This window comes from Vicia villosa, linkage group LG4, assembly GCF_029867415.1.
Source record: "Vicia villosa cultivar HV-30 ecotype Madison, WI linkage group LG4, Vvil1.0, whole genome shotgun sequence".
NCBI classification, from domain to species: Eukaryota; Viridiplantae; Streptophyta; class Magnoliopsida; order Fabales; family Fabaceae; genus Vicia; species Vicia villosa.
In genome coordinates this window covers 196,413,202-196,425,505 of record NC_081183.1, presented here as the reverse complement: position 1 = coordinate 196,425,505, position 12,304 = coordinate 196,413,202, and the positions used below count along the sequence as shown (strand labels likewise).

General features: G+C 33.2%; 2 protein-coding genes across 2 annotated transcripts; both read left to right on the top strand.

The window, feature by feature from the left end:
- Positions 1–706: 706 nt before the first annotated feature.
- Positions 707–3,420, top strand: LOC131598650 (uncharacterized). Its single transcript, XM_058871231.1, has 4 exons — positions 707–783; positions 2,221–3,178; positions 3,248–3,306; positions 3,390–3,420. The coding sequence occupies exons 1-4, from the start codon at positions 707–709 to the stop codon at positions 3,418–3,420; spliced, it is 1,125 nt and encodes a 374-aa protein (XP_058727214.1).
- A 3,172-nt stretch (positions 3,421–6,592) lies between these two features.
- LOC131596684 (beta-mannosyltransferase 1-like) lies at positions 6,593–10,028 on the top strand. Its single transcript, XM_058869412.1, has 3 exons — positions 6,593–6,749; positions 6,997–7,395; positions 9,479–10,028. The coding sequence occupies exons 2-3, from the start codon at positions 7,012–7,014 to the stop codon at positions 9,647–9,649; spliced, it is 555 nt and encodes a 184-aa protein (XP_058725395.1). The 5' UTR covers positions 6,593–6,749; positions 6,997–7,011; the 3' UTR covers positions 9,650–10,028.
- Positions 10,029–12,304: the final 2,276 nt, after the last annotated feature.

Below are 12,304 nucleotides of genomic sequence, written 5' to 3'. Positions count from 1 at the left end.
TGATTTTTTTTTTTTAAATTTAATATTAAGATTCATCTTAAGTATTAACTCTTACAATAATAATTATTATATTCAGTTAATTTTTAAAAATCTTCATCCCTGAATTCAATTGTAGAATCCTTCCTTCATTCTAATAAAGCAAAATAAAATTAACCCTCTTCCAAGTCTTGCAAGGTTTGAAAAAAACTTTAAGCAAAAGCGAGTCCAAAGAAGAGTAACACAAAATAGCAGCAACAACAAAACTCACTAAACTAAGTACACCATCATACTCATATCCAATATAATTGGATTGATTTTAAATTTAGACCGTGCTCATATCAACAAAGTTTAGGTTTTGGGGATTGTTTAACGCAATTACTTATAACACTCGGAAATACATTTTTAGACGCATCTCAAATACATTAAATCTATGTGTTAATAAGTCATACCATCATTTTTTTTTCTTGAAAATATACTTTCGGAATAAACTTTGAATTACACTTTTGAAAACATTATTTGATGACATTTGGGGTGCGAGGCATTAGAATTGGTGTTTCTTCTTTTTTCATAGCGCATTGTGTAGAAAACATGTTTCCAACTTTCTCTATAGTTGGATGCCACGTGTTTTATTTCTTGCTCGTTCATTTCAAGATCTCAAAATCTGTTGCAAAGATAGGTTTTCTGGAGAGGATCCATGCGAAGCCACCAGTTTTGGATAGAATCCCCTATGGATGAAAATGAAGAGGAAGAGAATGAAAGGGACTTGGATATGGGAAATGACCAATTAGTTGTTGCTGCAAGGATGTTATTAAGGGAGGAACTTGATAGACATATATGAATGCTTCCTCCTTCTGAGATAACACGATCATCTTCTTTAGAACGAGCAGTGAATATAGTGAGTGCACTTTTAGAATTCGAGGGTCACTTTTAGGATTTTTATAAAGTGTTTCTCCACCACATAGGATGAGATTAGCAATTCCCTCTTTCTTCTTATTTCGGGCTTCTACAAGACCACATTTAGGGGTTTATAACAAATTAAAATTTTGCATCTTAAGGTTAGAGAATTGCTCTTCCCACCCTCATGTGTGCTCTCTCACCACAGTGAAAAGTTTTCGGACGTTCCTTTTTTAAACCATTTCTCAAAGTAAATTGAGGAGGCACTCTGTCATGTCAAAATTTAATACGGAGACACATCTCCATATGCATAAAAGGCGAGTCCGAATATGCATCTCTGTAAAAAATCATTTATTAAAAAATTATTGGGTGATCCAGAGATGCATCTCTGGACACTGTTGTTTCATATCCTCGTGTAAGACCATCTCCCTTCTTCTTCATTTTCTAAAGTTCTTAAAAAAATATTTGAGCTCTCACATACATTCAAACTTCTCAGCCATTCATTCAAGCTTATACCATTGAAGCAGAAGCTCTTTCTCCTTCTTTCAAGCATCTCAAACATTCAAGCTTCTCTTTCTCATCAATTTGATTTGGTAAGTTTTCAAAAATCTTTCTCTTTTTATGTTTTGATTCATAGTTAGTTGTTTAATCTACATTAATTGTTTAAGGTACATCAGGTAGTATTGAAAACAAATGGGTAGCATACAGGGACATATGCATTAACATATTTTTGGAGAGTTATGGCTGCAATGATGTTTTTGCCATGGCCGAGAATCACAACTTTGTTCGAAAATGCATCTCTAGATTTTCTCAAACAAGTGTACACTTGAATTTATGATACCTACTTTTGAGGTTTCAATCCACATCTTAGAAAGAAAAGAAAAAGTCAGGACAAGTCTCAAGCCACAATTGATGGTGATTAAGGGTAAAAGTAATAGCAGACCCCAATTAGACATTAGGGATCTCTAATAATTCAAGATTATTACTCTTGACATCCAAGACACATACTCCAAGGCTTTTTATTGAGAGAAGGGTGGGCTGACTTGAAAGACCTTGGAGCAAGCATCAACATGACACCGACCAATGCTTAAAGGATTATTGTTTTGTTTCGGTTAAAGCTCATACTTGCTTAATATTGAGTCATCCTGTCGTTGGAACTAAAGTATGAGATAATCATACCTTATCTATACACCTCCAACTAGGACCAACCGACTTTTAAAGACCACAAATAGCAAGACAACTAAATTTTTTGACGATCATTCTCTGAAGCAACTATTTCCAGAGAATGATCTATAAATTCTAGGCTTAATTACTCTTTTAGTCCCGTAACTTAATTTATTGTTTCAGTGATTCTGAGGAGTATGATACTGATGAGTTACCACTTGACTATGATAGTGAAGATGATGAGGTTATAAGAGATGATTTTCCAACTTTCAAACTTCCCAAAAAAATGGATGATTACAAATGGGAATTAGGGACTTATTTTGCTTCTAGTGAAGACTTTAAAGAAGGAATTAGAACTTATGCCATACACTCAGGTAGAAATCTCCAATTTAAGAAAAATGATAGGAAGAGAATGAGAGTCATATGTAAGCAAGGATGTCCATGGGAGTCATATTGTGCAAGGTTAGCAGACAAAAAAACATGGCAGCTGAGAAAGATTGTTGACAATCACACATGTAGCAGAGACTATAAGGTTAGGTTTTTGAATTCCAAATGGTTGGGCAAAAAAATTACCAGCACTGTGAGAGAGAATCCTGACTTGAAGCTGAGGGATATCATGGAGAAAACAAAACAAAAGTGGAATGTAGGGATCAATAAGACACTTGCATACAGAGCTAAGTCAATTGCAGTTGACATTGTAGATGGTTCTTTTAGAGATCAATATACAAGAATCCATGATTATGGACATGAGCTTTTAAGGTCCAACCCTGGTTCAACTGTGGTTATTAGTAGTCAACCTTGTCAACCCAGTCAAGGTGGAGAGGACAATACTGAGAATCTTGATAGGCCTTTGAATCCACACTTCCAAAGGATCTATATCTGCTCCAAAGCTTGCAAGGACAGTTTCTTCAAGTGTAGACCTATTATAGGTTTGGATGGATGTTTTTTGAAAGGCTACTATGGGGGACAAATCCTTGCAGCAATTGGGAGGGATCCTAATGATCAAATGCTGCCCATAGCATATGCTGTAGTTGAGGGAGAAACCAAAGAATCTTGGAGCTGGTTTTTGGAATTATTAACAACTGATTTGGGAGGTGTCAGAATATGCAAGACATACACATTTATAAGTGATCAACAGAAGGTTAGTACTAATACATTTATTCTGATATTGAGTTTGTTACATGTTCTAACCTATATGAGTTTGATACAGGGTTTGTTACTTGCACTTGAAGAGTTGCTACCAGGAGTTGATCAAAGGTTTTGTGTTAGGTAAACATATTTGATTGTGTATTTATTCTGGTTGTGTTAGGTAAACATATTTGTGTATTTATTCTGATTGTGTATTTATTCAGGCTAGTTGATAAACATATTTGTGTTAGGTAAACATTTATTCTTATTGTGTATTTATTCTGATTGTGTACTAATATATTTGGTTGAGTAGGCATCTATATATTCTGATTGTGTAGTTATTCTGATTGTGTACTAATATATTTGGTTGAGTAGGCACCTATATGTTCTGATTGTGTATCTTATTCTGGTTGTGTACTGATATATTCTGGTTGAGTAGGCACTTATATAGCAATTTCAAGAAGAAGTTTCCTGGTGTCAAATTAAAGGAGTTGATGTGGAAGGCTGCTTATGCAAGTCATCCAAATGCTTGGGAGAAAATTATGAGACAAATTAAAGATGAGAATCCAAATGCCTTTAATCACATTTGGAAGATCCCACCTAGGTTTTGGAGTAAATCAATGTTTAAAAGTGGTCCAAAATGTGACACTTTGGTGAATAATATGTCTGAAGCATTTAACTCTGTCTTTGTAACTGCAAGAGCCAAGCCCATTGTGACTATGCTTGAAGAGATTAGGGTGTATCTGATGATGAGATGGGAGTCTAACAGGAAAAGGATTGCAAAATATAATGATACTATTCTGCCCAATATCAGAAAGCAGTTGGCAAAACAATCTCAGCTGACTAACTATTGGATGGTTAGGTAATTTTCTTTCTTAACTCTGACCTGATACATGAAGTAGATTAACTCTGACCTGATACATGAAGTAACTCTTATGTATTGTATTCCTTTATTTGTAACAGGCGTGCAGGTGAGGTAGAATATGAGGTTAGGCACATAACAATCATAGAAGAAAAGTATTATGTGAATCTGTCAAAGCATGAATGTTCATGTAGAATATGGATGCTGACTGGGCTACCATGCTGTCATGCATATGCATGTTTGAATGATCAACGATTAGAAGTAGATGATTTTGTTCCTGATTATTACAAAAAGGAGTGCTATGAAGCATGCTATACTCCTGTGATATATCCGGCCAATGGAGCTACTCTTTGGACCAAGACAGATGCTGTTGACCTACAACCACCTCCTATAAAAAGACAACCTGGTAGACCCAAAAAGAAAAGTAACAAAGAGGCTGGGGAACAAGTAAGAAGTGCAACACAACTTAAAAGGGCAAAGTTTGGTATCAAGTGTAGTAGGTGCAATAAGGATGGCCACAACAAGGCCACTTGCAAGTTGCCACCAACTGTGACTACTGTTCCATCAAGCCAACAAACTGAGACCACTGCTCCATCAAGCCAACAACCAACAACAAATGTTTCTTCTGCTGCACCACCAACAACTGTTTCTTCTGCTACACCAACTACAAGCTCATCTCAACAACCACCCAAAAAGAAAAAAGGGACTTCAAAAGGGTCCCAAAAAGCAAGTTGCAAGTCAACCCTAAGTTTTAACTGCCACTTTTGTGCTGTGAATTAATGTCTCTTTTGTGTACTAGGTTTTAACTGTCTTTTTTTGTGCTGTGTTGACATTGGCTTATAATGCCACCTTTTGTGTACTATGGCTATGGCTTGTAAATGGCACATTTTGTGTACAATGACTATGGCTTATAAATGCCACCTTTTGTGTACAATGACTATGGCTTATAAATGCCACCTTCAATGTAACTTTCTTTTGCACAATTCTGTTGAAAATTGATACCAATTATGCAATTGACCTTGCTTCATACAGATTTATTAAAACTGCTCCTATCTTGCTAAAATTTTAGACATTCTTCACATATATATGTTGGTATTTTAATTGTAGGAAATCTATATATACATAAAACTGATACAACTCATAACACATAAAGTTATAGATGTCATAACACAATATTCTCTAAAACATAAAGCTGATACAACTATAAACAATATTCTCTATTTATAGATGTCATAAAACAATTCATAACACATAAAACTGATACAACACATAAACATTACACATAAAATTGAAACTGATACATTGTGTCTGTTGAAAACTGATACATTGTGTCTGTTGAAAATTGATACCAAACCAATTCATTACAATATTTCTCACAACACCAAAACATTACACATTAAGCTCATACAAGTTACCAACCTAAAAGAAAACCTAACCCCAAAACAACAATACACATTAGGCTCGTACACTAACCAATCTAAAAGAAAATTGTTACAAAAATAACATTACACATTAAGCTCATTATTCCAAGAATTATAGCCACTTTCAACCATCCCCTAGTGTTGTTGATCTCTTTCTTCAATTTCTGAATTTTCTTCTTTTGCCTCTGGATCTTCAAATCCCTTTCATCAATAATGTCGTCCTCGAACCATCTGAAGAAATTACAGCCCTTATTCACATGGTTTCGGAAATTTCGGCACCCCCAAAATTTTCCCCCAAAATTCACACTGTTCATGTCGCCCACAGTACGCAGAACACATTCATCTTGGCAAAAACATTCCTTCCTCTTGTTTCTGCGAATGACGGACGTTGTATTAGAATCACAACTTGACATTTACATTAGAAACAAGTGTGAAACAAGAAGAAGTTGAAAGAAGAAGATGAATACAGAAAGGATAAGAAGATGGAGCTCTAAGAAGAAATACATATATTTGATCAAAGAAAACCTAGATATAATAAAGATATATCGTGTGCTGACTCATGGAAACAGGTGGCATGCCACTGTGGCAATAACAGACGGTGTAAACCTGGACTCACAGAATGGGATCTAATTTGTTAACGGGGCAAATACTAAGGGACTTTAATGTTACTTTTTTTAATTGTGGGACTGTTTCGTAACTCAAAATTATCTTATGGGACTGAGGGATTAATTATGCCTAAATTCTAAATCATAAAACATTCACACTCTAGCCGTATAATAGATAAAAGTTGACTAAACGCTTGAGGACCGTGAAACAATAAAGACATATAGATTCCATGACACCTCATCTTTAAGACAAGTCTCTTTATAGAATATTTTAAAGCATTTGAACCCTTGAATATGACTATAAAATCTAAGGATGAGTTCATACTCAAATATACACTATTCTAAACTTTAAAATTTCACATTTATAACTGTCAATAACTTGATTGTCGGTGTGTTTACAGATACATTTCTACTATGGGATGTATCCAGAAAAGTTAGGTTCGTTGTACCACATTTCGTAAATATCAAGACCATTATCAAATTTTTTTTTTAATATTTTAAAATTTATTTAATACTCCCTAACTTATTGTAAATTAATTTTTTCTCTCTCATGTTAAATGGCTGAGATTTTACTTAAAAAAATTGAGAGAATTCTTATAGAGGTTTCATTTCTAACGAAAACCCAAACAACTCAACCTACAACAATTCAAACCCTTTAACACTCAGAACTAGGGTTTCGAATTTTCTTCTTCCAAGGTAAGTAAATTCCTCTCTTTCCAGAGCTAGGAGCAATCGCTGCAATCACATTCCGCAATTCAATTTCAATTTTTGCAAATATAGATTTTGAAATTCTCCTCTACTGTCACTGTAAAAGGGTGGTTTTTGAGAATTTCATGTTTGCAATTATATAGATTTCGATTTCAATTAGAATTGATTTTCTTGATATAAACAGTTAAACACTATTCTGTTGTTTGTTTATTAAATCATCTTTTATATTTTGCAGTAAGATCTCAATTCAATGATGTGGAGGACTTTGTTGCGTTCACACGCGCGTTCATTTGCCACACGTGCGTCACACTCCCACCACAACAACCACCGTGAAAATCACAAGTTCCTATCGCCGAGCTCCTTTGTTGGAAGCTGGCAAGCTCCGAAGGATCCTAAGGAAGCCGAAGCAATGCTTGCCCAGCTTCGGAGAGACTACGCAAAGCAAGTGAAGGAGGTTCGGAAGGAGTACATAAGAGAAATGGAGGCTATGGCGTTGGAGAAGCAACGGAAGGATGAGGCTCGGAGGGAAGCACTTAGAGTTGCTAATGAAGAGCGTAAGAAACTTAAGGCTCAGGCTGCAGAAGTTAGGGCTCAGGAACGGAATATTGCTCAACAACAGTTTCGAGAAACCCTTGTAAGTCATCTTTTTCAATTTAGTATTTTGGAAATTGAATCTACGAATTGCATGTTGTGAATGAATGTGAGGATTTTTTTAGATGAATTGAAGATGATGAAGAGTTTATTATGATTTGGATTAAGGACTTGTTTGGTTAAACAACTTAATTAAGTACTTATAGCATAGTCACTTTTTACATAACTGTTTATGTATAAACTATTTATATAACAATATGAAATACAGGTCAACTATTTTAATATTTGAAATAAGCTGTTTTCATAAGCTATACTAAAGAACTTATGGAAGTAAGCTGAAAAAAGCTTATGGATAAATCATTAGTTGTTTTCATAAGCTCTCCAGAACAGTTTCACATGTGTTTATGTCAGTAGATAAGCTTAAATAAGCCAATCAAAGCTGATGGAAGTAAGATGTAAACAGCTTATGGACAAATCATAAGTTTTTTCCATAAGTTATCCCAAGCAATTTTCCAAGTGTCTACGCCGGTAGATAACTCAAATAAGACAATTCAATCACCTTTCATTTGTATGCATTGTGAGTGTAACTTATATTCAATTGTGTATTCCTATATAAATATTTATGAAGATATTTTAGGAATGATCTGACAAAGTGACATTATGGTGTAATTTGTGCGTAAAAATGCTTTACATTGTCTACGTATATAAATTAATCTTCTCATTACAATTTTGCTTCAAATAGGGAAACAACTATTTATATAAATTAATCTATCATTACAATTTTGCTTTTAATGGTCAAAATAGCTATTTATGTTTGATTTTTTGATTTGCACTTGTTTATTTTCAATACTTGTTATTAGTTAGTTTAGGTGTTCTTGGTTTTCTTTATCACTATGATGACTGCTGATGTTGACCAACTATTGAGGAAACCTATCATTCTTATTAACTAGTAAATATCTCGTACAAGAGCACGGATCTAAGAAAAATAGTGGAAAACATATGTCTGAAATTCGGTCACGTGTCATTAGTTTAAACTTTTTTTATGATAGGTAGTCTCCTCCTTCTGATGGTTATGATAAGCTTTGTATTAGAGTTTTTCACTAGTGCTGTCCAAATCCTAAGCATGTCTTTTTCTATTGTCCCTGTTTTAATTTGACATTACAAATAATGACATTAGACTCTTGTAGTCTTGTTGTTGCTAGTTCACAGATAGGCTGGTCATTGTTTATGGGCAGTTTATTTATGTATCACGACTCAAAATCACTTACCTAAAAACTTCAATGAGATTGAGAGTATATGTCTCATTTTATTACTGTTTAATTAATTGAAAAGATAGCTGTTAATATATAAAACCAAATGGATGTTGGATTGTCTAACTCTATAGTTAACTTCCTAGCCACATGTAAGCGAGTGTAATTGGTCATAAGCTGGACAAAAGTAAAATGAACCTGAATTAACTTGTGTCTCTTTTTATATGTTCATATTTGAGATTTTTAAATTCAACTTGTTCTAAACTTTAAATTTTAAACCTTGAAGTCTACTCTTGAAGCAAGATAATGTTCTGTTGATATCCATGTGCTCTAACTAACCCCTAAATACATTTATCATACCTTACTCTGTGAAAAGTGAAAACATTATATGTCTACAGTATGTCTCTTTGGCTTAATACGTACATGGACCTATTTTTACTATAGTCAAGGTGGATTTCACATTGACAATATACAGGTTGGAGAGTCCATGAACTTTAACGACTAGTTTTTCAATCATAAATTAAGCGTCCACGTGTTGTATTTATACCTTACAGTTAACCACTTTTTTTGTCTTTGTATTACAATTATCTCTTAATTGATGCATTTGTAATCGATACTGAAAATCTATATTCAGATAAGTTATGTAAGTTGAACTCATTTCTTGTTTCCTTTAATTTTTTGTTTGAGAGAAACTTTGATCTAGTTTCTCTGCACAGTGTTTGTTTCAAATTTTTCAATAACCCAGTCATTGTTGGTATAGATTTTGCTTATTGCTATTGATACATTTTGTTTGTTTCATATTTTTCAGTAACCTAGTCATTGTTGGTATAGTTTATGCTTATTGCTATTGATATATTTCTTATCTTCGTGGATCAGTTAAAAGAGAGAGCAGAGAAACTTGAAAATTGGAGGATGAAAGCCAAAAAGCATGAAGAGAAGAAGGCCGAGAAGAAAGAATTATTGCATAAACGAAGTTCATTGTGGGTTGATGAAGCCGAACTCGAGAAGGAAATAACAAATGTTGTAATTGCTACAACATATCTTTGAGCGGTTGAGCCGCTTGCAGTTTCATATCTACTTGGTGGACCCCAATGTTCAAAGAAGCCTCGTAGAAATAACTCTTGTATGTTGAGCATGTCATGTGCTTAGTTGTTGTTCTACACTAGTTGCATCATGAAGCATGGACACAAGTCTTTAGTGGGTTGGTCTTTTCGAATTTTGAAGGAAGTGCATAGGCATGAATTGCTAACCATGCTGCAATCTTTTACATGACTTGGTAGAATAATCAGATGGTGAATTTCATGCAGATTCCCTTCTGATTAACATTGTGAAACAGTGCTTTTGATTAGTTTTTTTTTTCTTCCTGACATTTTGTTAATTCAAAAGAGTTGTTTTGTTAATGATGGATATGAATAGTTTTCTGATATTCTGGTTTTAAGTGCAAATTTCAGAATTTCCAAGATTGTTAAATTCTGCAATAGCCAAATATAGACCTTTAATTATCTGGTAGCATTTGTGTATAAAAACAGTATGTATGAAAACATCTTTCATGGATGGATTAGTCATCAGCCACACTCTTAAAGCCTTACCTCAATTCAAGTTGCAAACTGCAAGTATAGTTTGAATCTATAATTCTATATTAACTTGGGGAACTCCTAATGAATTCATTAACTGTCTTCTTGTTCATGCTTTTCTCACAGTAGACAAACCAATTGCTTATAGATGCTTCCGGGTTCAGCCGTCAGCCTCTCTTGACTTCCCATTTCAGCAACCTTTCCGTGTTGCAGCACTGCAATGCTGTCTCTGTCGCAAACAGTCAAGAGACTGTGAGCTACCAAAATTTGCCTTCCGAACTTCCATAAGCTTATCAAGAGCTCCTTGGACAACTCTTTCTGTTATTGTATCCAGTTCATCCAACAGAAGAATGGTTGGATATTTCAGAATAGCTCTAGCAATTGTTACCCTTTGTTTTTGTCCTCTTGATAACTGTACTCTCTCACCAAGCTCGGTTCTGTACCCTTCAGTCATTCTACTGATGAATTCATGAGCATTTGCTGCTTTGGCTGCCTTCATTATCTATATTTTTGATAGGGCTGGCAAAATGAGCTGGTCGGCCATGCTTAAGCCCGCTTAAAAATGAGGTGGAATAAGTTGAGATTAACAAATTGGATAGAAGCATGGTCTTGGTCTGGATGAAATATTATGGCAAATTTTGATCCATGTAGCTGGGCCTTACTTTTGTGGGACAAAGCTCATTTCTTGCTGTTGTTGATCTCCCTGTAACTATATATTAACTTCACTGGATTTTTATAAGCCATCTCACAGGCTTATGTTTCTCATACAAAATGTCTCTCAAATTAACAAAATATCATGCATCATACATACAGATATATGAAAAATTAAAAGAATATGATTATGGACACTGACACAATTATTTGGTCAAGCCAATGGAAAAATCTTAGTTAAACCTATGAATGGTCTTGCTTCTCCAAGCTTTGACCTTCATGGTTGTCCCTTATGATTTTTCCTTCTTGTCTTCTCCATTATATTGCATTAATGAGAATACTCATTTTAATATGAGGGTATAATATGAGGAAAAAAAATGTACAAACATGGTCGTGGGTTTGATTCACGTTATATATTTATTTTGACATTTAAGGGGGTGTTATGATTTTTTTCTATATTATTTTAATGTAATTTAAAACTATTTTATTTTCTTACACTTAATATTTTTATATTTAATAATGTCTCACATTTTAGTAACACTTAAAAATTTAATAAATGGATTAAATAATTTTGACACTTATCTCCGTTTTTTATTATAAATCGTTTTGGATTTTTTATAAAAGTTTAAAATAATAATAATTATTGTATGAAAATGAGAAATTACGAAGGGTTTTACAAAATTATTCTTCGCTAATGACATTGATGATGTGTGGAAGATAAATCTACATAATTGAAAGAAGAGATAATAATAATTATTTAAGGATATAATAGAAGAAGTATCAATAATTATTCATCGAAATTATAAAACGACTTATATTTAAACACAATTTTTTTAAAAAGCGACTTATAATAAAAAAGACAGGGAGTACTTTACAAATAAACATAATAAAGAAAAGATTTTTATTATAAATAATAAAGATAGACAAGTTTTAAATTCAATCATAATTCAACGACATCTAAGGTTACACCTACAAATAGTTAGAACACTTTGGGCATCTTCAAACATTTATTATTCTTGTAATATATGTTAATAATTAATAAAATTAAATTAAAACGAAAATACTAAGACAATAATCATTCACCATGCAAAATAATGATATAAACATATCTATTATCATTAATTTTATTGTTTTGGGTTAAGTTGTATGTTTCCATATAATTATTCATTTTCAATTGTATACTTTGCATGATTAAAATGGATTTTAGTAAGAAAAAATCATTAGCCGTCTTAGCTCAGCTGGTAGAGCGCGTGGCTTTTAACCACGTGGTCGTTTTTTTATATATATTATTTAATGTAATTTAAAATTACTTGATTTTTTTATACTATTTTTATATTTATATTTATATTTAATAGTGTCTCACATTTAAGAAACACTTAACAATTTAATGAATGAGTTAAATATTTTTGACACTTTATTACTTTACAAATAAACATAATAAAGAAAAGATTATTACGATAAATAATAAAGATGATAC

Coding starts and splice junctions, on each gene's coding strand:
- LOC131598650 (XM_058871231.1), top strand. CDS start 707: ATGGATGAAAATGAAGAGGAAGAGAATGAAAGGGACTTGGATATGGGA. Junction 784..2,220: donor TTAGTTGTTGCTGCAAGGAT/GTTATTAAGGGA, acceptor TTATTGTTTCAG/TGATTCTGAGGAGTATGATA. Junction 3,307..3,389: donor GATCAAAGGTTTTGTGTTAG/GTAAACATATTT, acceptor GTATTTATTCAG/GCTAGTTGATAAACATATTT.
- LOC131596684 (XM_058869412.1), top strand. CDS start 7,012: ATGATGTGGAGGACTTTGTTGCGTTCACACGCGCGTTCATTTGCCACA. Junction 7,396..9,478: donor AACAGTTTCGAGAAACCCTT/GTAAGTCATCTT, acceptor TTCGTGGATCAG/TTAAAAGAGAGAGCAGAGAA.